This window comes from Bombina bombina, chromosome 8 (genome assembly GCF_027579735.1).
Source record: "Bombina bombina isolate aBomBom1 chromosome 8, aBomBom1.pri, whole genome shotgun sequence".
NCBI classification, from domain to species: domain Eukaryota; kingdom Metazoa; phylum Chordata; class Amphibia; order Anura; family Bombinatoridae; genus Bombina; species Bombina bombina.
Window position 1 is genome coordinate 57,106,967 of NC_069506.1, and position 26,241 is coordinate 57,133,207.

Below are 26,241 nucleotides of genomic sequence, written 5' to 3' on the forward strand. Positions count from 1 at the left end.
CATAGTGTCTCTAGACACTGCAACATCATGCACAATGGCGATACTAATTGCTTCTCTGTGACCCCTTTAGAACATATACCTAAATCCTATATCTATAATAGGTATTTTAGACTAAGACAAAGAGAAACGTATTGGATCCATGTTTTGAAATGTATGCATCCGGATGGGTTAAATTTGTGTATTGACCTAGCAGCCTTCCACTAATTAGGGCCACCCACTAGAGCTGTATCCAGTCATTTAACCCATATTGACTTAGCAGCCTTACACTAATTAGGGCCACTTACTAGAGCTGTATCCAGTCATTTCACCCATATTTTATTTTTACATCTGAGCACCTAGTATAGTCAGCGACTATTAATATTATCTGATCTAGTATTTTCTGGTGCTTTTAGTTTTATTAGTAGTAGGTTCTCTTTAGGACTCCTTCTATCCATTGGACCTACAAATTGTCCTTTATGCTGGTCCATCTAGTCTTATCCCTTTTATATCCTAGGATCGTCCTCTTTTTACAAATAACTCTCTCACTCTTTTTTAGCAATTATTATACAGTCTCTTTTTACCAAATTAAATTGGACTATTATTATTATATTATTTATCTGGTTTGAGTCTTTTAATGATACTGGGATATTATGATATATTGTTATTTCCATATTAAACTATGATCTTAATTTGTGAGCGATCTAATTTTTTACAATTTTACATGTTTTATGCTGTTATAGAAATATTTATTATATGTATGATATGAATGTGTATATCTTCTGTAAGGATAGATCAAATATGAACAAATAATGCAAATCCAGAATGTTCCAAATATTTGTGCATGTCTATTGTTGTTCGCAGTCCATCCTCAGCTCCGGCTGCTTAGACACCTCCTATTTTTGATTAACATCCTATACCTAGCCATCCTCACATGGAGGTGTGTCAGCAGCTGGAGCTCTGTGATTGACACAGGTGTGTTATAAATAGAGCAGGTACATCCATGTATTAGTATCAGCCTGATGAAACGACTATTTGTTGAGAAACGCGTTGCTGGACGCATGTTTTTATCTGTTTATACTCAATAAATATTTCCTTGAGTATATTACACCTGCCTGATTTCTATTATTATTGCCGCTGGTGCAATTTGGTTACGTTCCTGATTCCCCTTTGGAGGTCTGCTGTGCCGAATTTCCTTCCACTTCATTGGTTCCCCTGCTGGGTCGACTCTGACGCTGCCTGCTGAGTGACGTCTGCCTTAGCGTACCGAGCTTACGCCTGTCTGACGGGCGACTTTTGGTTCCGTCCTGCTTGTCTGGGTACACGTTTGTACCGCCGCTCTTGTGAGTAATACTCTGTGTGGGAGGTCCGCTATTTGTGTTTCCCTCTGTTGTTCAAAACTATACTTGTCCCATGAGGCGCCTCTTCCATCTGTCATCCACAGGTTCCCGATGTTAACATGCCAGTAAACGTTTTAAAATTGAAAATTATGAAGTGTTATTAATAAACCTGCTGCTAGTCGCTTTCACTGCAGTGTAGGCTCAAATATTACTTTAATATTGACAGTATTTTCTTAGTGAAATTCCATTCCCCAGAAATACCTCAGAGTATACATAGATACATATCAGCCTGATACCAGTCGCTACTACTGCATTTAAGGCTGCACTTACATTACATCGGTATTAGCAGTATTTTCTCAGTCAATTCCATTCCTTAGAAAATAATTTACTGCACATACCTCCTTGCAGGTGGGCCCTGCATGCTATCCCCTGTTCTGAAGTTACCTCACTCCTCAGAATGGCCGAGAACAGCAAGTGGATCTTAGTTACGACCGCTAAGATCATAGAAAACTCAAGCAGATTCTTCTTCTAATGCTGCTTGAGAACAAACAACACACTCCGGTGCCGTTTAAAATAAACTTTTGATTGAAGAATAAAAACTAAGTTTAACACACCACAGTCCTCTCACACGTCCTATCTTTAAGTTAGGTGCAAGAGAATGACTGGATATGACGTAGAGGGGAGGAGCTATATAGCAGCTCTGCTTGGGTGATCCTCTTGCACTTCCTGTTAGGGAGGAGTTATAATCCCATAAGTAATGGATGACCCGTGGACTGACTACACTTAACAGGAGAAATACATGTTAAAATCTAAATCCCACATTGTGTTTTTACTAGAAGCAGATAAAGGTTCAATTGCAAATGAAAATCGTGGTTTAAAACTTGTATTTACTAAATTCAGAGACCTGTACATAATGTTTGCTACAAAGTAATTAAAGGGACCGTAAAGTCAAAATTAAACTTATGATTAAGACAAAGCATGCAATTTTAAACAACTTTCCAATGTACTTATATGTTTCCTTTGTTTAAAAGCATACCTAGGTATGCTCAGGAACAGGAATGCAGTATTTGGATCTTGCTACTGATTGGGGCTGCACATATATGCCTTTTTTATTAGTTCACCAGATTTGATCAGCTAATTACCAGTAGTGTATTGCTGCTCCTTCAACAAAGGATGACAAGAGAATGTAGCAAATTTGATAATAGAAGTAAATTGGAATGTTGTTTGTAATTATATGTTCTGTCCGATTTGTGAGGAAAATAAAAAATAAAATTGGGAATCATGTCTCTTTAAAGTAAACCAATTTGTTTTTAATCTTCGCCACTCAACCATAAATCTTGGTTCAGCTGATATTACTTTCCATTATATTTTAATAAAATGTGTGTTTTAATTCACATTCATTATTACTCCCCCCCCCCCCAAATTTTTTTTTACTATTTCTGGTCACGTGCAGTGCGCTGCAAGGTCACGGTTGCACATCTGTAAATTATAGAAACACAAAAGAGGGCGCGCCAATCCTGAGCTACCAGTTGTATATTAGAATTATCATCCACAATAACCGCTTACTAGCTAGCAATCATCAGATAACCTGGTATAACACTATAGCCTTGGACAACTATAACAGAGCACCATTAGAGTTGCCCTCTTCTGCGCTTCTATGTCGTCAGGGTCTTCATTTTCTACTTTGCGAATGAAGAAGCCATATTCTTGTATGCACTGTATTGTGAGACTGCTATCTTAGACTTTTTAGCAATAGACATTGGTGCCCACTTTAGTTCCTCTAAGGAGATGTTTATTAATTGTGTGTGAAAATGTCTGGTGTACACACATACTTCCTCCTTACGTAAAGGGATATGAAACCCAAATTTGTTCTTTCATGATTCAAATAGCACATGCAATTTTAAGCAACTTTCTAATTTACTTCAACTATCAATTTTTCTTTGTTCTCTTGGTATCTTTATTTGAAAAGCAGGGATGTAAGGTTAGGAGCCGGACCTGGGTAGCGCTTGCTGATTGGTGGTCAAATGTAGCCAGCAATCGCTGACAGGGTGCTGATACCAAAAATGGTCCGGCTCCTAAGCTTACACTCCTGCTTTAGCAAGATATTAAGAGAACAAAGAAAAATAGGAGTAAATTAGAAAGTTGGGTTTCATGTCCCTTTAAAGACGCTAAAAGCCTCACTTTTTAAGATTTTTTTTTAAGTTTTAAGACATAAACGCCTTCCCAGTTCGGAACTTAAACCATCAAATTCTCATACATTTTAAAACCCTCATTCCCACTTATCCCCCTCTCCTCAACAACCACCCAAATCCTTTTGCTCGTCTTTTATTCTGTAGCACAGGGAGATGTACGGCTAATTAGAAGTTTGTGCCAATGCTATTGTAGATTAGCAGAGCACAATGATTTGCCTCTGGGGAGAAAAACAACAAAGGATGGGGATAGCCAGTGGGGAAGCAGGAATCAAATGTGGGGTTTTTAGATTGGATTATAATCTGAATGTTCAGATCTATTGCTGGGACAAACAATTATGGTTTAAACCAAATTATTTTTAAATTCAAGTTGAACTTTAGTGTCCCTTTAGGAAATCAGAAAGCAATTTCCGCAAGATAGAAGAGACAATTAGTACAATATACAAGCTCCCTCTTCACTTATGATTGGTTTTATTGTGAGACAGCAGCAGTACATACGTTACATACACCGTAAACAGGAAGAAAAACACTGAAAATAAAACATAAATGTATCCATCAATGACATGACAGCAACAGTTAAATCGGGGGTATAATTTTTCCCTATGAGTAAATTACATTGTAACTTGCAGGATGTGCTGCTCGGCAGCCACAGAGAACTGCTGGTCCTGAGGGGAAACTGTTGCTCACACAATCAGCAGTTGTGTAAATGCTGCTGCTGAATGGGTCAATGACAGTTTTTGCTGGGGTACAGCAGTTCTCTGTGGTTCCTAAGAGGTACTTTAACTGTGTGTTTAACCCATTTGCAGGGGTTAAACACAGAGTCACAGCCACGCTAGAGTTAAAATGAATTAACCATTGCTCACTGGCTGACAGTGACACCCAGCAAATGTATTGCTTAACGGGTACAAGCTACAAAAGCTTAGTGAGTAACCATAGGTTTATAAAAAAATATAACATTTCTTTAAAGTAAAAACAAACAAAAAAAAAACCCACAATCTCAAATTGTTTCATGTCCATATACGAAAAGTCCTCCTTTCTACATAATTTTCTTAAGAAAATTATGTGTAGTTTATTTGCAAAACAAATTTTGCTTCATTGTTACCAACTTGTAAAATGTATGAACAAAACAGCCAAGTCAAAATGAAACATTCATGATTCAGAAAGAACACATCATTTATCAAATTGACTTTGTTCTCTTGGTGTTCTTTGTTAAAAAAGCATACACAGGTAGGCTCAGGAGTGTGCACGTCAAACACTGCTGCCACCCAGTGCTTAAAAACGCATGCACACTCCTTATGGGGATTTAATCACAATCTCGCACTCATTTTAAAGAGACGGTCTACTAGATTTGTTTTTATTGTTTAAAAAGATTGGGCACTAAAGGCGTTATCTTTCTCCAGATTTGCATAATTATATACTTTAGAACCTCTACGTTTGCCCATTTCTAAGCCCCTGCAGGTCGCCTATTATCTCGGTGCTTTTCAAATCTTGCACAGCAGTCAGACAGTGCTAGTTCATTTGTGCCGTATAGATAACATAGTGCTTACTACCATGGAGAATTATAATGCTTATACAAGAACTAGCACTGATTGGCTAAAATGCAAGATTGTAAAAAGCACTGAGATAAAGGGCAGTTTGCAAGGTCTTAGATACAGGCAATTATAGAGGTAAAAATATATTAATATAACTGTGTTGGTTATGCAAAACTGGGTAATAAACGGGATTAATGACTAAGAAAATGGCGATTGCCAGGGCTTAGCAATTACTTTACTGGTTGATTCATTTTGTTCATTGATCTTATGGCTGTCACATGATAAATAGTACAGGGAAATGAAAGAAAACTTTAAATTTGAATTTCAAACAGTAGATTTTCTTTCTGACAGTGTTATTGCACTGTATTTTTATTATACATTTATTATGTAATTCTACCGTAAGCGTATAAACAATAATGCTCACTACAGACTCCTAATGTCAGAGCAGTTTAAAGGACCACTAAACACTGTAGAATAGCATAATCAAAAATGCATAATAAGTTGTTTTTCTTCCTTCCAACTGCATCATGTGACAGCCATCATCCAATCACCACTGAATCAAGTGACAGCCATCGGCCAATCACAAGATGCATATACATATTTTCTGTGCATTTTGCACATGCTCAGTAGGAACTGGTGCATCAACATCTGCATATAAAAAGATTGTGCATATTTAGATAATAGATGTGAATTGTAACGTTGTTTAAAATCATGTGCTCTTTCTGAATAATGAAGGTTTCATTTTTACTTCAATGGCCCTTTAAATACATAAATTAAGCTGCTTTTTCATATCTAGTTAGAGATTTCTCTATGTATACAAAACTATATATAACTAATGTGACCACTGGGCTTCTGCAAACATATAAATAATATAGGCGCTGGCAGATGTACTTACAGCGTGTGGTTTTGGTGCTCCATGCAACTTGATCATGTGGTTTTGCAGATGTTTCTTCTGCATAAATTGCTGAGGACAGGATGCGCACTGAAAACAAAAATGTGTATTACATTTATAATTTACGTTAAAAAGGGACATAAAATGGTACAAACTTTTATAGCAATGTACTGCATTTTAAAAAAGAAGCAGAAAAAGTAATAAAGCAAACTTAAAGGGACACTGAACCCAAATTTTTTCTTTTGCGATTCAGATAGAGCAGGCAATTTTAGGCAACTTTGTAATTTACTCCTATTATCAATTTTTCTTCGTTCTCTTGCTACCTTTATTTAAAAAGAAGGCCTCTAAGTTTTTTTTTTATTCAGAACTTTGGACAGCACTTTTTTATTGGTGGATGAATTGATCCACCAATCAGCAAGAACAACCTAGGTTGATCACAAAAAATGGGCTTGCATTTCAAATAAAGATACCAAGAGAATGAAGAAAATTTGATAATAGGAGTAAATTAGAAAGTTGCTTAAAATTGTATGCTCTATCTGAATGATGAAAGAAAAAATTTGGGTTCAGTGTCCCTTTAATACATAAAAGTGAAATACCTAATTTTAAAATTCGTTCCCTTTACTCTTAATCATTTAAAGGGATAGTGTACCCTAAATTTTTATCCCCCTTAATTTGTTCCCAATGATCCATTTTACCTGCTGGAGTGTATTAAATTGTTTACTAATAGCGATTTTACCTTTATTTAGGGATATGAAGTAGCTGAATCTGACTGTAGTATCTCTTGCTATACTGAAAGTATACGGAAACCCAATTTTTTTTCTTTCATGATTCAGATAGAACATACAATTTTAAACAACTTTCCTCTTTTACTTCTATTATCTAATTCGCTTCATTATTTAGGTATCGTTTGTTGATAAGCATAGCTAGGTAGGTTCAGCATCTGGGTGCTATTTGCTGAAAAGAAAATATATTTTTCCTCAGCTGCTCATTAAAGTAATAATATATATCAACAACTGTAATTCAAAAAATCTCTGCATACAAAATAATTATTTTATAAAACACTTTAAACTAATTCTTGTAAGCCAAATTTGTATTGTTTTGCAGTCCAAGGACATACTCCTTAAGACACTCTCAAATGGGTTTATCTTCTCTTTTTTAGCTGTGGCCAGATAGGCACAGATATAAAATGTGCTCCACATCAAATCAAGCAATCATTATGTATCATGCTCCAGGGGAGGGCTGTGGGGACACACACACACACAATTTTTGGATAAATTACAGCAAACCCTGGTCTGAAAGTCTGAGTTTAATGTCCCTTAAAGGGACATTAAACACTAAATAAATTCTAGATACAATGACGCATACAAAGAAAAGATTATTCTGAGAAGAACATGTAGATGTATTTTTTAAAGTTTCATTAGTTGTTTAACCCCTTAACGACCAACGATGTATGGGGTACGTCCTGCAAAAAAATGCAGTTAACGACCAAGGACGTACCCCGTACGTCGTTGGTCTTTGAAAGCGGTGGAAGCGATCCTGATCGCTTCCAGCCGCTTTCATGTTATTGCAGTGATGCCTCGATATTGAGGCATCCTGCAATAACAGTTTTGAGCAGTCCGATGCAGAGCGCGCCACTCTGTGGCCCTCTCTGCATCGGCCATCGATGGCCGTGTTCGTTGAATCCTATCAGCCAATCGGAATTAAGGTAGGAAAAATCCTATTGGCTGATGCAATCAGCCAATAGGATTGACCTTGCATTCTATTGGCTGTTCCAATCAGCTAATAGAATGCGAGCTCAATCCTATTGGCTAATTGGATCAGCCAATAGGATTGAACTTCAATCCTATTGGCTGATTGCTTCAGCCAATAGGATTTTTCCTACCTTAATTCCGATTGGCTGATAGGATTCTATCAGCCAATCGGAATTGAAGGGACGCCATCATGGATGACGTCACTTAAAGGAACCTTCATTCTTCAGTCGCCGTCGGATGGAAGAGGATGCTCCGCGTCGGATGTGTTCAAGACGGACCCGCTCTGCTCCGGATGGAAGAATATAGAAGATGCCGTCTGGATGAAAACTTCTGCCGGTCTGGAGGTCCTCTTCTCACAGGATCAGATGAAGACTTCTGCCCCTCTGGACGTCCACTTGTGCCCGGCTGAGTGAAGACGACTCAAGGTAGAGTGATCTTCAAGGGGGTAGTGTTAGGTTTTCTTAAGGGGGGATTAGGTGGGTTTTAGAGTAGGGTTGGGTGTGTGGGTAGTGGGTTTTAATGTTGGGGGGGTATTGTCTTTTTTTTTTACAGGTAAAAGAGTTGATTACTTTGAGGCAATGCCCCGCAAAAGGCCCTTTTAAGGGCTATTTGTAATTTAGTATAGGGTAGGGAATTTTATTATTTTGGGGGGCTTTTTTTTTTTATTAGAGGGATTAGATTAGGTGTAATTAGTTTAAAAAAAATTTAATTATTTTTTTTATTTTCTGTAATTTAGTGTTTGTTTGTTTTTTGTACTTTAGTTTATTTAATTTAATTGTAGGTAATTTATTTAATTAATTTAATTATAGTGTAGTGTTAGGTGTTAGTGTAACTTAGGTTAGGATTTATTTTACAGGTAAATTTATCTTTATTTTAACTAGGAAGTTATTAAATAGTTAATAACTATTTACTAACTAGTCTACCTAGTTAAAATAAATACAAAGTTGCCTGTAAAATAAAAATAAACCCTAAGCTAGATACAATGTAACTATTAGTTATATTGTAGCTAACTTAGGGTTTATTTTACAGGTAAGTACTTAGTTTTAAATAGGAATCATTTATTTAATAGTAGTAAATTTATTTCGCTTTATTTAAATTATATTTAAGTTAGGGGGTGTTAGGGTTAGACTTAGGTTTAGGGGTTAATAAATTTAATATAGTAGCGGCGACGTTGGGGGAGGCAGATTAGGGGTTAATAAATGTAGTTAGGTGTCGGCGATGTTAGGGACGGCAGATTAGGGGTTAATAAAATTTAACTAGTGTTTGCAAGGCGGGAGTGCGGCGGTTTAGGGGTTAATACATTTATTAAAATGGCGGCGATGTCCAGTCGGCAGATTAGGGGTTAAACATTTTAGTTAAGTGTTTCCGATGTGTGGGGGGGGCTCGGTTTAGGGGTTAATAGGTAATTTATGGGTGTTAGTGTACTTTTTATCACTTTAGTTAAGAGCTTTATGTTACGGCGTTAGCCCATAAAACTCTTAACTACTGACTTTTTTTCTTCATGTTTCTCATTCAAATTTGCCTAAACAATAAACATACCTTATAAGGCATATCTCCTGTGTGCGTAACCATATGAAGTCTTAATTCCAGTCTTCTCTTAAAAACTTCATTGCACAATGTGCAAGTAAAAACCTGCAATAGAAGTAAAGAAATTAATACTTAAGACACTGAACCCAAATTTTTTCTTTCATGATTCAGAAAGAGCATACAATTTTAAGCAACTTTCTAATTTACTTCTATTATCAATTTTTCTTAATTCTCTTGATATCTTTATTTGAAAAGCAAGAATGTAAGTTTAGAAGCCGGCCCATTTTTGGTTCATAACCTGGGTTGTCCTTGCTGATTGGATAGCACCAATAAACAAATGCTCTCCAGTGTTCTGAACTCCTTAGCTTATATGCCTTCTTTTTCAAATAAAGAAAGAAAGAGAACGAAGACAATTTGATAATAGGAGTAAATTAGAAAGTTGCTAACAATTGCATGCTCTATCTAAATCATGAAAGAAAAAAAAAATGGGTTCAGTGTCCCTTTAAAATTAAACGGATCTAGCAAATTGTTTTTTAAAAATGTCAGCACCAGGACCATTAAAGGGACAGTCTACACCAGAATTTTTATCGTTTAAAAGGATAGATAATCCCTGTATTACCCATTCCCCAATTTTGCATAACCAACATAGTTATAGAAATATACATTTTACCTCTGTAATTACCTTGTATCTAAGTCTCTGCAGACTGCACCCTTATCTCAGTTCTTTTGACAGACTTGCATTTTAGCCAATCAGTCCTAGGTAACTTTACTTGTGTGAGCTCAATGTTATCTATATGGCACACATGAACTAATGCCATCTAGTGGTGAAAAAAATGTCAAAATGCATTCAGATGAGAAGTGGCCTTCAAAAGGCTTACAAATTAGCATATGAGCCTACCTAGGTTTAGCTTTCAACTAAGAATACCAAGAAAACAAAGCAAAATTGGTGATAAAAGTAAATTGGAAAGTTGTTTAAAAGTAAATGCCCTATTTGAATCATGAAAGTTTATTTTGGACTAGACTGTCACTTTAAATATAGTAGAATTGCATAACCAACACGTGCAAAATAAAAAGACAAACACAATAGCACAAAATGCTATTCTGAATATTAAAATGAGAAGATTTTTTTTTCTGACAAATTTCAAAATTATTTTTAAACTGCTGGCCCACTTTATCATGTGACAGCCATCAACCAATCACAGACTCATATGCATACATTGAACTCTGGCACATGCTCAGTAGTAGCTGGTGCCTCAGAAAGTGTGCATATATAAAGACTGTGCAATTTGATCATTGAAGTACATTGGAAAGTTGTTGAAAATTGCAGGTTCTATCTTGCTCAAGAGTTGAATTTTTACTTTAGTGTCCCTTTAAAAAAAAAAAAAAAAAAAAAAAAGGATTTTATACAACATTTATAAAAACTTTGCTCAACCTTACTTCCCAAAATCACCACAAATATATATCAAATTAAGTAATCAATCAGAATAATTGTTTGCATGGGCATTAATGAAAGGATATACATACCAGAACAATATGTTTATTCTGAGTTCAAGATATTAAGATATTATGATATCTACATTAGTTTTACTAACAGGGGTGGAACAATTATGAAAGCACAGTCTGCTGAATATAGTTATAGGTTTAATGCATCGCTATTAAAGTCCTTCAATGGCTCATTAAAAGTAACATCAAACTGCTGGGCACCACTACAATAGCAAAGTTACTGCTCCCCATACTATTGTTTTACTTCACGCGCCAGCAGACCTCTGTTCTGATTTTATCCCCTTACTGGTCAAGTTCCACATCTTCATAATGGGCTCCGCCATCTTGGATCTTAAAGGACCACTCAATGCATTGAAATTACATAATAAAAAGACAATGTTCCAACACCTACTCTGAATTTCAAATAAGCAGTAGATTGTTTGCTGACAAATTTATTTTTTCTTATTTTCCGGCCCCCTGTATCATGTGACAAACATCAGCCAATCACAGACCCTGTGAGCTTGTGCATATGCTCAGTAGGATCTTGTTCCTTAGCAAGTGCGTGTATAAAATGACTGTGCAAAAGTTGATAATGGAAGCAAATTGGAAAGTAACTTAAAACTGCATGCTCTTTTGGAATCATAAACGTTTATTTTAACTTGAGTGTCTCTTTAAAGGGATAGTCTACATCAGAATTGTATTGTTTAAAAAGATAGATAATCCCTTTATTACCCATTCATGGCTATATTAATATACTTTTTACCTCTGATTACCTTGCATCTAAGCCTCTGCAGACTGCCCCCTTTTCTTAGTTGACAGGCTTGCATGTAAGCCAATCAGTGCTGACTCATAAGTAACGCCACAGGAGTGAGTACGTTATCTAATATGACACACATGAACTAGCATTGTCTAGCCGTAAAAACAGTCAACATGCGTTGAGATAAAAAGCAGCCTCCAAGGGCTTAGAAATTAGCACATGAGCCTACGTAGGTTTAGCTTTCAACAAGGAATACCATGAGAACAAAGCAAATTGCCCTTTTAACTATTCTCACACACTGTGACAGAAGCAGCGCGCATTCAAAGATCATGGACGTTGTCAACTTTGACAGCTGCATTGTGAATTTAGGAAAAGTTTTACATTTGTGCAGCGGTCGCTTTGCTTTATAATTATTTGTGTCCTTTGTATGTGTTATGCAACTTTTAAACTAGGTATAAAAACTCTAAAAATGTAAACCTCCCCCTCTGTATTGTGTGCGCTAAACTGGTGTGAAAAAACTGCCAACATCAGTGATCTGTGAATGTTAACTAGACGTGTGCATTCGGATCATTAATTCCTAATGAATCTGAATGTGGAAGAACGCAACCGCTCGTGGCTCTCTCTCTTTTCGGAGCCGGATTTATGAAAGTTCAACACACTAAGATCTGGATTTGCACAGATATTTGTATCTTGCACTTTTTGTCTAATAAATCTAATGCCACAAACTGCAGCCATACAAATTTTTGCACATCCCTAAATGATATTCTTTATTGTCCGTTTTTATATGAAAGCGAAGAAATGCCACTGAAAGAAAGCAGCGCAAACATCTTAAAAATCCAATTTGGTGGCATTTCTTGGCTGTCATGAAAAAGTTGAAAAATCCCGATAAGCAGTGTAGTCAGAATTAAACTTTCATGACTCAGATAGGGCGTGCAATTTTAAACAACTTTCCAATTCACTTTTATCATCAAATTTGCTTTGTTCTTTTTGTATTCTTTGTGGAAAGCTAAACCAAGGTAGGCTCATACGCTAATTTCTAAGCCATTGAACTGCCTCTTATCTCAGTGCATTTTGAGAGTTCTTGACAGACACTGCTAGTTCATGTGTGTCATATAGATAACATTGCGCTCACTCCGGTGGAGTTATTTAAGAGTCAGCACTGATTGGCTAAAATGCAAGTCTGTCAAAAGAACTGAAATAAGGGGGCAGTCTGCAGAGGCTTAGATACACGGTAATCACAGAGGTAAAAACATAATTTATGCTTACCTGATAAATTCCTTTCTTCTGTTGTGTGATCAGTCCACGGGTCATCATTACTTCTGGGATATAACTCCTCCCCAACAGGAAATGCAAGAGGATTCACCCAGCAGAGCTGCATATAGCTCCTCCCCTCTACGTCAGTCCCAGTCATTCGACCAAGAATCAACGAGAAAGGAGTAACCAAGGGTGAAGTGGTGACTGGAGTATAATTTAAAAGATATTTACCTGCCTTAAAACAGGGCGGGCCGTGGACTGATCACACAACAGAAGAAAGGAATTTATCAGGTAAGCATAAATTATGTTTTCTTCTGTTATGTGTGATCAGTCCACGGGTCATCATTACTTCTGGGATACCAATACCAAAGCAAAAGTACACGGATGACGGGAGGGATAGGCAGGCTCATTATACAGAAGGAACCACTGCCTGAAGAACCTTTCTCCCAAAAATAGCCTCCGAAGAAGCAAAAGTGTCAAATTTGTAAAATTTGGAAAAAGTATGAAGCGAAGACCAAGTTGCAGCCTTGCAAATCTGTTCAACAGAGGCCTCATTCTTAAAGGCCCAAGTGGAAGCCACAGCTCTAGTGGAGTGAGCTGTAATTCTTTCAGGAGGCTGCTGTCCAGCAGTCTCATAGGCTAAACGTATTATGCTACGAAGCCAAAAAGAGAGAGAGGTAGCAGAAGCTTTTTGACCTCTCCTCTGTCCAGAATAAACGACAAACAGGGAAGAAGTTTGGCGAAAATCTTTAGTTGCCTGCAAGTAGAACTTGAGGGCACGAACTACATCCAGATTGTGTAGAAGACGTTCCTTCTTTGAAGAAGGATTTGGACACAAGGATGGAACAACAATCTCTTGATTGATATTCCTGTTAGTGACTACCTTAGGTAAGAACCCAGGTTTAGTACGCAGAACTACCTTGTCTGAGTGAAAAATCAGATAAGGAGAATCACAATGTAAGGCTGATAACTCAGAGACTCTTCGAGCCGAGGAAATAGCCATTAAAAACAGAACTTTCCAAGATAACAATTTTATATCAATGGAATGAAGGGGTTCAAACGGAACACCCTGTAAAACGTTAAGAACTAAGTTTAAACTCCATGGCGGAGCAACAGCTTTAAACACAGGCTTGATCCTAGCTAAAGCCTGACAAAAGGCCTGGACGTCTGGATTTTCTGACAGACGCCTGTGTAACAAGATGGACAGAGCTGAAATCTGTCCCTTTAATGAACTAGCTGATAGACCCTTTTCTAAACCTTCTTGTAGAAAGGACAATATCCTAGCGATCCTAACCTTACTCCAAGAGTAACCTTTGGATTCGCACCAGTATAGGTATTTACGCCATATTTTATGGTAAATCCTTCTGGTAACAGGCTTCCTAGCCTGTATCAGGGTATCAATAACCGACTCAGAAAAACCACGTTTTGACAAAATCAAGCGTTCAATTTCCAAGCAGTCAGCTTCAGAGAAGTTAGATTTTGATGTTTGAATGGACCCTGTATCAGAAGGTCCTGTCTTAGAGGTAGAGACCAAGGCGGACAGGATGACATGTCCACTAGATCTGCATACCAAGTCCTGCGTGGCCATGCAGGCGCTATTAGAATCACTGATGCTCTCTCCTGTTTGATTTTGGCAATCAATCGAGGAAGCAGCGGGAAGGGTGGGAACACATAAGCCATCCCGAAGTTCCAAGGTGCTGTCAAAGCATCTATCAGAACCGCTCCCGGATCCCTGGATCTGGACCCGTAGAGAGGAAGTTTGGCGTTCTGGCGAGACGCCATGAGATCTATCTCTGGTTTGCCCCAACGTCGAAGTATTTGGGCAAAGACCTCCGGATGAAGTTCCCACTCCCCCGGATGAAAAGTCTGGCGACTCAAGAAATCCGCCTCCCAGTTCTCCACTCCCGGGATGTGGATTGCTGATAGGTGGCAAGAGTGAGACTCTGCCCAGCGAATTATCTTTGATACTTCCATCATTGCTAGGGAGCTTCTTGTCCCTCCCTGATGGTTGATGTAAGCTACAGTCGTGATGTTGTCCGACTGAAACCTGATGAACCCCCGAGTTGTTAATTGGGGCCAAGCCAGAAGGGCATTGAGAACTGCTCTCAATTCCAGGATGTTTATTGGAAGGAGACTCTCCTCCTGATTCCATAGTCCCTGAGCCTTCAGAGAATTCCAGACAGCGCCCCAACCTAGTAGGCTGGCGTCTGTTGTTACAATTGTCCAGTCTGGCCTGCTGAATGGCATCCCCCTGGACAGGTGTGGCCGATAAAGCCACCATAGAAGAGAATTTCTGGTCTCTTGATTCAGATTCAGAGTAGGGGACAAGTCTGAGTAATCCCCATTCCACTGACTTAGCATGCACAACTGCAGCGGTCTGAGGTGTAGGCGTGCAAAAGGTACTATGTCCATTGCCGCTACCATTAAGCCGATCACCTCCATGCATTGAGCTACTGACGGGTGTTGAATGGAATGAAGGACACGGCATGCATTTTGAAGTTTTGTTAACCTGTCTTCTGTCAGGTAAATCTTCATTTCTACAGAATCTATAAGAGTCCCCAAGAATGGAACTCTTGTGAGAGGAAAAAGAGAACTCTTCTTTTCGTTCACTTTCCATCCATGCGACCTTAGAAATGCCAGAACTAACTCTGTATGAGACTTGGCAGTTTGAAAGCTTGAAGCTTGTATTAGAATGTCGTCTAGGTACGGAGCTACCGAAATCCCTCGCGGTCTTAGTACCGCCAAAAGGGCACCCAGAACCTTTGTGAAGATTCTTGGAGCCGTAGCCAATCCGAATGGAAGAGCTACAAACTGGTAGTGCCTGTCTAAGAAGGCAAACCTTAGATACCGGTGATGATCTTTGTGAATCGGTATGTGAAGGTAAGCATCTTTTAAATCCACTGTGGTCATGTACTGACCCTTTTGGATCATGGGTAAGATTGTCCGAATAGTTTCCATTTTGAACGATGGAACTCTTAGGAATTTGTTTAGAATCTTTAAATCTAAGATTGGCCTGAAAGTTCCCTCTTTTTTGGGAACCACAAACAGGTTTGAGTAGAACCCTTGTCCTTGTTCCGACCGCGGAACCGGATGGATCACTCCCATTAATAACAGATCTTGTACACAGCGTAGAAACGCTTCTTTCTTTATCTGGTTTGTTGACAACCTTGACAGATGAAATCTCCCTCTTGGGGGAGATAATTTGAAGTCTAGAAGGTATCCCTGAGATATGATCTCTAGCGCCCAGGGATCCTGAACATCTCTTGCCCAGGCCTGGGCGAAGAGAGAAAGTCTGCCCCCCACTAGATCCGGTCCCGGATCGGGGGCTCTCGGTTCATGCTGTCTTTGGGGCAGCAGCAGGTTTCCTGGCCTGCTTGCTCTTGTTCCAGGACTGGTTAGGCTTCCAGCCTTGCCTGTAACGAGCAACAGCTCCCTCCTGTTTTGGTGCAGTGGAGGTTGATGCTGCTCCTGTTTTGAAATTCCGAAAGGGACGAAAATTAGACTGTCTAGCCTTAGCTTTGGCTTTGTCTTGAGGTAGGGCGTGGCCCTTACCTCCTGTAATGTCAGCGATAATTTCTTTCAAACCGGGCCCAAATAAAGACTGCCCCTTGAAAGGTATATTAAGTAATTTGGACTTAGAAGTAACATCAGCTGACCAGGATTTTAGCCACAGCGCCCTACGTGCCTGTATGGCGAATCCTGAGTTCTTAGCCGTAAGTTTGGTTAAATGTACTACGGCCTCCGAAATGAATGAATTAGCTAGTTTAAGGACTCTAAGCCTGTCCGTAATGTCGTCTAGCGTAGATGAACTAAGGTTCTCTTCCAGAGACTCAATCCAAAATGCTGCCGCAGCCGTAATCGGCGCGATACATGCAAGGTGTTGCAATATAAAACCTTGTTGAACAAACATTTTCTTAAGGTAACCCTCTAATTTTTTATCCATTGGATCTGAAAAAGCACAGCTATCCTCCACCGGGATAGTGGTACGCTTAGCTAAAGTAGAAACTGCTCCCTCCACCTTAGGGACCGTTTGCCATAAGTCCCGAGTGGTGGTGTCTATTGGAAACATCTTTCTAAATATTGGAGGGGGTGAGAACGGCACACCGGGTCTATCCCACTCCTTAGTAACAATTTCAGTTAGTCTCTTAGGTATAGGAAAAACGTCAGTACTCGCCGGTACCGCAAAGTATTTATCCAACCTACACAGTTTCTCTGGTATTGCAACGGTGTTACAATCATTGAGAGCTGCTAAGACCTCCCCTAGTAATACACGGAGGTTCTCCAATTTAAATTTAAAATTTGAAATATCTGAATCCAATCTGTTTGGATCAGAACCGTCACCTACAGAATGAAGCTCTCCGTCCTCATGCTCTGCAAGCTGTGACGCAGTATCAGACATGGCCCTAGTATTGTCAGCGCACTCTGTTCTCACCCCAGAGTGATCACGCTTGCCTCTTAGTTCTGGTAATTTAGACAAAACTTCAGTCATAACAGTAGCCATATCTTGTAATGTTATCTGTAATGGCCGCCCAGATGTACTAGGCGCCATAATATCACGCACCTCCCGGGCGGGAGATGCAGGTACTGCCGCGTGAGGCGAGTTAGTCGGCATAACTCTTCCCTCGCTGTTTGGTGAAATTTGTTCAAATTGTACAGATTGACTTTTATTTAAAGTAGCATCAATACAGTTAGTACATAAATTTCTATTGGGCTCCACCTTGGCATTGGAACAAATGACACAGATATCTTCCTCTGAGTCAGACATGTTTAACACACTAGCAATAAACTTGCAACTTGGTTATAATCTTTTTTAGCAAAAACGTACTGTGCCTCAAAGAGGTACTAAACGATTAAATGACAGTTGAAATAATGAACTGAAAAATAGTTATAGCATCAAACTTTAAACAACACAACTTTTAGCAAAGGTTTGTTCCCATTAGAAAAATAACAATAATTAAATTTGACATAAAAATTACAGAGCAACGTTTTTATTCACAGTCAATATAAAATTCTCACAGCTCTGCTGAGAGAATCTACCTCCCTCTAAAGAAGTTTGAAGACCCCTGAGATCTGTCAGAGATGAACCGGATCCTGCAGGAAATATAAGAGTAACTGACTGGAATTTTTTGATGCGTAGCAAAGAGCGCCAAAAACGGCCCCTCCCCCTCACACACAGCAGTGAAGAGAAACGAAACTGTCATAATTAACACCAAACAACTGCCAAGTGGAAAATAATGCCCAAATATTTATTCACTCAGTACCTCAGAAATGTAAACGATTCTACATTCCAGCAAAAACGTTTAACATGATAAATACTTATTAAAAAGATTAGTGACTTTTAACAGAGTAGTTCCGGTGAAATACCATCCCCAGAATACTGAAGTGTATACATACATGTCATTATAACGGTATGGCAGGATTTTCTCATCAATTCCATTCAGAAAATAAAAACTGCTACATACCTCAATGCAGATTCATCTGCCCGCTGTCCCCTGATCTGAAGCTTTTACCTCCCTCAGATGGCCGAGAACAGCAATATGATCTTAACTACTCCGGTTAAAATCATAGTAAAAAACTCTGGTAGATTCTTCCTCAAACTCTGCCAGAGAAGTAATAACACGCTCCGGTGCTATTGTAAAATAACAAACTTTTGATTGAAGTCATAAAAACTAAGTATAATCACCATAGTCCTCTCACACATCCTATCTAGTCGTTGGGTGCAAGAGAATGACTGGGACTGACGTAGAGGGGAGGAGCTATATGCAGCTCTGCTGGGTGAATCCTCTTGCATTTCCTGTTGGGGAGGAGTTATATCCCAGAAGTAATGATGACCCGTGGACTGATCACACATAACAGAAGAAAAGTGTATTAATATAACTGTGTTGGTTGTGCAAAACTGGGGAATGAGCAATGAAGGGATTAGCTATATTTTTAAACAGTACAAATTGTGGAGTAGACTGTCCCTTTAATATTATATTGGAATCTTTACACTTGTATAAATCATATGAAACTCACCTGCTCAGTCCGGGTCATACAGTTTCGGGCCTCATGCTCTAATAAATTTTCTTTTCTGAAGTAACTTTTACCACATTTGGAGCATTCAAACGGTTTTTCTCCAGTGTGCTTTCTGTTAAGGAATGATAAACAAAATACTTTCACAATATAAATAAAGATGTCTCAAATTAACTATAGGAAATTAATGTAAAAGTACATAAATCTGCAATAAGAAAAGGCTCTGTTGCTTGCTTACAATTATGGTTAACCCCTACAAAAGGAGCAGCAATGAACTGTGGATCTTGAGCTTAACATGGCCAGAGCTATCTTTAACTCTCTGTGTTTGCAGGAGTTAAAGACAAAGTAGCAGGCTATCAACAGCGCAATAAAACAGCATTATCCAATTCCAGCCCTCTGGGCACACTAACGGGCTAGATTACCTTGGGTCGGAGCAGGTTAATTATGTTACTGATCAGCTGACTTTCACCTGTGCTCTAGTTCAGATATCCTAAAAATCTGGCTTGTTAGTGTGCCCTGGACTGGAATTTAGAAAAACCACAATAAAAAAAAAAATGCTCTAATGCATTACAGGATTTTATGTCACTTTAACAAACACTAAATTTAATAAAAAAATTTTTAAAGAGCTTTTTTCTAAATGGGAGAAAGACCACATAGGTGATTTTTACTCTCCATCAATGTCATGCAGTGCTTAGAATGCTTTTTTTTTTTACCTATTGTGCACTTTCAGGTAGTATTTACTGAGAAACTTTTTGTGACACGTGGGACATTCTACTGTCATGTTGGATGTCGTGTTCTCCAGATTTTCACACTCAATCGTGACAGTTTCTGCTTGGTCTTCTAGAGGAACAATCTTCTTCACTGCAAACGATTTCCGTTTTGACGTCTGGATTTTCTTCTCAGGGATATATTCCACATCTATCTCTCCATGAATGTAGTCAGCACCCTCTGTCATAACATCCTGAATCTGGTCGACCTCCAAATCCCACTATAATGTAAGAGAGACTTAATAAAATACCGTAATAATTAATCACCATTATTTCACAAAATCTTTTTTTTTAAAACTATACTAAAATCCAGATCTATACGGAAACAAAGACAGTGAAAAATAAATAGGCTAAACAGATGTACTGGACCAGGACTCTGAAAAATGTTATTTAGGATTAGTCTGATGCTGTATATATGTTTCAAGTACTAATATATTTCAAACCATTCTCTGATAGTATTGGTTGCCTAATCCAAATCACTGATAAAGTAACAATTTATATGAATGTGTCTTTAATATACTCTTGAATCGTATTAGAGCAATCAATGGTTAATTCCCCTGGGCAAAGGTATAAATTGTGAAAAATCGATCAAATGCTCATCAAATCGATTATGCCTGAGGAAGCCCTGTGAAATGCTAACAAGGGGTGAAACGCGTGTAGCAGTTTCATACACGTCTAATGCCGGTCATCACGCTGTCAGGGACTACAGTGTGGTAAATACATATTGGCGCCTCATCCCTCCCTATGTTCGCAGTGTACATATTTTGTATTGAGCATGAAGCGGCATATTTCAGGGGTTGAAGAACGCCTAATTACTCTGGAAGTGGCAGAAATATGCTGATTGTATCGTTCTACTCACGGCCCGAGTCTTGGTGAATAGGTGAGAAGTGTTCCGCTCACGGCCCAAGTTCGGGTGAATAAAGTGAGAAGTGGATATTACTACACTTGATACCGCATGTCAGCTGGAGGTGGCGAGTGACTTATCCCTAGATACAGGTCCAGTGAGCCTGATATCTAGGTGGAACGCTATAGATATTGCCTTACACTCAATTACTCATAGGAAGGAGGGGTGACGTTGTGCTGGATTTTCCTGATGCACACTCTGAACATTTCTCTGTTACATACAGACAGCCTGTGATAACTTGATACTTTATTTCAATTTTCATGACACTTTCTGGATACAATGTTCCCAATTGCATAATGATGGACACATTTATACTGCAAAGATTATTGCGGCTGTGACTATAGGGGACTTTGCACCTTTTTGAGATGCGCTCTTTTTGGTTTGCAGGTTGTATTATTTAGCAGGAATTCCTGTTCTAGGCTCCTCTAATTATTTACACCAATTGGTTCAATTTGATTTTGATTTTCTTTGCTCTAATAAATTATTTGATTTATTGCATTTACAGTGTGTGTCTTTGGAGATAGAGATACTCTTGCGCTTCTTTTTACTTTCGGCTTAAAGGGACAGTCAACCCAAAAATTACTATTACTCATTTAGATTAGTTAATTAACGATTTTTACAGCCAACTGTAGCCCAATTTTCATCTAAATAAACTTTGCCAGTAAATACACTTACTAGTTCTCATCTGGCTGTTGTGAAATGGCCACCTGACCCCTCCTTCTCTGACGTCTGTCAAAGCTTCCACTACAGGATCCTGTCGATCCTGCGCATTCCTATGTCTCCCGCATGCGCAATGAGTCGTTTTCATCAAGAGGTTAATGATGTATTTGTGACCAGCAGTCACAGATACTTTGTAGGCAAACCTGCTGTTGGAACCTAAGTTTCTGCTTTGCTTTTCACAAGTGTAGAGCTTTGTGCCTTCTCACAGACCCCCCTCTGATCTCTGCCTCCCACCTCTGTGCGCTGTACCCTTGCCAAGTGGCATTTATTGCAGCAAATTGCTATAGCTGGTATCAGCTCCCACAGCACTACGATGATTAAAAGTAGCGCCTGTGATTTCCCGGCTAATTGCATCGATCAGATAGAGGGGGAAAGGCTGTACAAGCCACCGTCACCAAAAAGTAAAGTGTAAGTCCGTAGCGCTGAATAAATTATATTTCCTAGCTTGCAGATTGTGACAGCGACCTGTCAATGCGCTGTTTCCTTACTTCAAATGCCCTCTTGATCTTTATTTAGCTGTATTAGATTTAGATTGGAATAAAGCAACCTCATTAATTATCTCTTCTATATATTTAGCGCTACAGACTTGCACTTTACTTTTTAGTGATGTTGACTCGCACAGACTTTCTCCCTCTATCTAATCGATGCAATCAGCCGGGAAATCACAGACGCTACTTTTAATCACCGTAGTGCTGTGGGAGCGGATACTAGCTATAGCAATTTGCTGCAATAAATGCCACTTAGGAAGGGTACAGCGCACAGAGGTGGGAGGCAGAGATCAGAGGGGGGTCTGTGAGAAGGCACAAAGCTCTACACTTGTGAAAAGCAAAAGCAGAAACTTAGGTTCCAACAGCAGGTGGGAATCTCTGAGTTTGCCTAGAAAGCATCGGTGCAATATGATCTGCTGGACTGCTGGTCACAAATACATCATTATCCTCTTGACGAAAATGGCGCATTGCGCATGCGGGACACATAGGAACACGCACGATTGACAGGATCCTATAGTGGAAGCTTTGGGAGACGTCAGAGAAGGAGGGGTCAGACGGCCATTTCAAATGAGAACTAGTAAGTGTATTTACTGGCAAAGTTTATTTAGATGAAAATTGGGCTACAGTTGGCTGTAAAAATTGTTAATTAACTAATCTAAATAAGTAATAGTAATTTTTGGGTTGACTGTCCCTTTAATATAGGGTTGCTGCGTAAGGTTTACTAGTATCTTTCTTTAAGTATATTAATATTTTTCTAAACCTCCGTGCACCTTGGTTTCCACAGTGTATTTTGGTTTTGTGGGACCATGTCCATATATATATATATATATATATATATATATATATATATATATATATATATATATATATATATATATATATATATATATATATATATATATATATATATATATATATATATATATATATATATATATATATATATATATATATATATATATATATATATATATATATATATATTATACACATACACACAGTAGCACATACACACAGTAGCCCTCAGTTTACGCCGGGGTTAGGTTCCAGAAGGAATGGTTGTAAATCGAAACCATTGTAAATTGAAACCCAGTTAATAATGTAAGTCAATGGGAAGTGAGGGAGATAGGTTCCAGGCCCCTCTCAAAATTGTCATAAGTAACATCTAATACATTATTTTTAAAGCTTTGAAATGAAGACTTTAAATGCTAAACAGCATTATAAACCTAATAAAATAATCACACAACACAGAATATATAATTAAACTAAGTTAAATTAACAAAAACATTTGCTAAACAGCATTATAAACCTAATAAAATAATCACACAACACAGACTTCACTTGCATTTTTCTGCAAACAGTACTTTCTATGCATTCCAATCTGGACTGATTTATAGACAGGAAGATCTTGTTCCTTTGAAATCTGCTTGATAGCTCAGGTCGGGCCACGTGTGTGTGTGTGTATATGTATGTATGTATGTATGTGTATATATATATATATATATATATATATATATATATATATATATATATATATATATATACACATACATATATATATACACACACACACACATACATACACTTGTCACTGTGATCACTTATTTTACACTATTGAAACACATTACGTTGTTTGTTTATGATGTTGCCAAGGACACCTTGGGGGTGTGAGGTCTCATGTGATACGCTGAACCACATGTGCAGGGGTCACCATGTGTTTGCAGCTCGTTTGGGAGTATAAATTGCATTTTATCACTGTATTTTGTAGTCTGAAAAAGGGGTTAACTACCCCGAAATGTCACATGACAAAACACTGTTGTGACGCTTCCCACTTATTTGCTTGCGGTTTGTGTGTTTTTTGGATAGAGAAAGATCTCTCTTCTCTTTCTTCTCTCTAATATAGAATTATATATACCAGCACTACCAGTATAATCACACTTAAGGTCTAATACACAGAAATATATATAGTGTGTTAGGGATTAATTTTATATAATCATCATTTTTATAAAACAAAGCACTAAATATTTATAAACATTGTGTTACACAATGAGAAAATATAATGTGGGGTAATGTTTAGTAAAGTGTTCTCAATTACTTTGCAGACGTATCCTGTTTTCTCCTAACATAAAAATAAAATGTTGCACTGCTAGCTGTGTATAATATTATTATCAGTTATTTGTAGACCGCCAACTGACTCAGCAGCGCTAAAGACATAGGTCTAATATGCAAGGTGACAAATATGGGAGACAAAGGGATACAGGTTCTTGCCAAGAGTTTCATTGTTGTAAATCATCTCTCATGAAGGTTATCTACAAAAGCAGCTAGGCTCGTAGGCTTACATGCTAAGGGGGTTCAAGGGGATAACTAAAGGAGGAGAGGAACTAAGAAAGGAAAAGGTTAGTGTACATTATATGCATCCCTAAACAGTAGAGTCAAGGAGCACTTGAACTAGTTGAGAGTCTTGTGGAGCGAGGCAGAGAGTTCCACAAAATAGGGGCCAGTCTGGAGAAGTCTTGCAGATAGGAATGGAGGAGGAAACGAGAGAGAAGGAGAGTAGGAGGTCATGAGCAGAGCAAAGGGGACGGGAGGGAGAGTATCTGGAGACAAGGTCTGAGATATAGGGGGGAGCAGTGTTATTGAGAGCTTTAAAAGTTAGAGTCAGGATTTTGTGTTTTATTCTGGAGGTTAGAGGAAGCAACTGAAGGGACTGGCAGAGAGGTGCAGCAGATGAGGAGAGATGTGTAAGGAGGATTAGCCTTGAAGAGGCATTTATTATGGATTGTAAGGGAAATACATAGCAGTTAGGGAGGCCGGAGAGGATGGAGTTGCAATAGTCAAGGCAGGAAATTATGAGAGAGAGTGAATTAAAGTCTTATTTGTGTCTAAGGTAGAGGCGGCAGGAATTGTCCAAAGACTGGAAGTGGGGAGTGAAAGAGATCAAGTGTGACCCCAAGACATAGTGCATGCAGGGTTGGGCTAATGATGTTATTATCAACAGTGAGAGAAAGTTTGTGGGTAGGGATTTTGGAAGAAGGGGGAAAATAAGGAGCTCAGTTTTAGAGAGATTTAGCTTAAGGTAGTGAGAGGACATCCAGGATGAAATATTAGAATACAGTTAGTGACACGAGTTTGTAAGGAAGGGGATAGGTCTGGTGCAGAAATGTAGATGTGGGTATCATCAGCATACAAATGGTATTGAAACCCATGGGACTGTATTAAGGAACCTAAGGATGAATTATAAATGAGAAGAGAAGGGGATCAAGGACAGAGCCTTGTGGTACCCCAACAGAAAGTGGTAAAGGGACAGAGGATGTGCCAGAGAAGGTAACACTAAAGGTCCAGTTAGACAGGTAAGAGGAGAGCTGTGTCACAGATGCCGAAGCATTGAAGGGTTTGGAGCAAGAGAGTGTGGTCAACAGTGTCAAAGGCTTCAGACAGATCAAGAAGAATTAACAAAGCAAAGTGGCCTTTTAAATTTGGTGTAATTAGGTCATTAGTAACCTTAATGATCACAGTTTCTGTGCAGTGCTGTGGACAAAATCCAGATAACAATGGATCGAGGAGGGAGTTTAATGTAAGGAAGTGTGATAAACATGTATATATACAAACCTTTCCAGAAGTTTTGAGGCGAGGGGGAGTAGAAAAATAGGGCAGTAGTTGGATAGGGATGATGGATGAAGAGAAGATTTTTTGAGGATAGGTGTAATTAGTGCATGTTTAAGGGATGAGGGAAATATACCAGTGCTGAGGGAGGAGTAAGAGTAGGAGAGGGAGGACAGTAATTGTGATGGGAACAAGGGGACAGGTAGTGAGGTGAGAGGAGGATATAAGGGCAGAAGCTTCTTCCTCAGTAGCGTGAACAAAAAAAGCTGAGTCTGTGGCTTTGCAGGTTTCTGATGGAATCTATTTTGTTGGTGAAGTGGTTGACAAAATCTTGAGCCGAGAGAGAAGTAGAAATAGGAGGTGGGCGGAGAAGGGTGTTAAAATGGAGAACAGATGTTTTGGGTTTGAAGAAAGAGTAGAGAAGTAGTCCTGCTTGGAGAGGTTAAGGGCAGAATAGTAAGAGTTTAAGATGATCTTGGATTAAATTAACTTATTAAAAATGATAGCACTACCTCGGTTACTTTATATTTTTCAAAATATCCCCCTGTTATTGAAAAATTCATAAAAAAAGACAATCAACCTATCCATAAAAACATTTTTGTGGGGTAAAAAGAAAGTGAGACTAAGTTTTAGGAAATTATATCATTACCAAAAAAGTTCATGGGAATGGCCCTCCCGATATATGATTATATAACCTTGTGGCAACAGGGAAAATAGCGATTGATTGGATGCTAGACGTAGGGCACTTCTCTAGCCCGGAGATAGAGAATCAATTCAGTAAACCCCTCTATCTGAAAAATATACTCCACTTAGAAATTAAAAGACTTCCCCTTTATTTTAGGAGAATAAAGGTTCTAAAAGACACAGTAATAGCATGGCATAAAATTTGTAACAAATTGAATCTGAAATTTGCAGTCTCTAAATTTCTTGCAATTAAGGGAAACCAAGACTTCCAACTAGGGTTTTTAACTGATGTTGGCTCATGTTGGGAAGAACATGGTCTAGCCAAAGTGACACAAATGATAAATAGGGAACAGTTTACCTCAA

General features: G+C 38.5%; 1 protein-coding gene across 2 annotated transcripts in view; it reads right to left on the reverse strand.

Annotated features, from left to right (window-relative positions):
• The window catches only part of LOC128638435 (telomere zinc finger-associated protein), a 93,175-nt gene that overhangs the window by 55,379 nt on the left and 11,555 nt on the right, over positions 1-26,241 (reverse strand). For both annotated transcript variants that reach the window (XM_053690385.1, XM_053690386.1), the window contains 4 exons: positions 19,426-19,700; positions 18,716-18,827; positions 9,220-9,312; positions 5,933-6,019 (listed from right to left, as the gene is read on the reverse strand). In XM_053690385.1, coding sequence (XP_053546360.1) covers positions 5,933-6,019; positions 9,220-9,312; positions 18,716-18,827; positions 19,426-19,700 — 567 coding nt within the window. The remainder of the gene's footprint in view (positions 1-5,932; positions 6,020-9,219; positions 9,313-18,715; positions 18,828-19,425; positions 19,701-26,241) is intronic.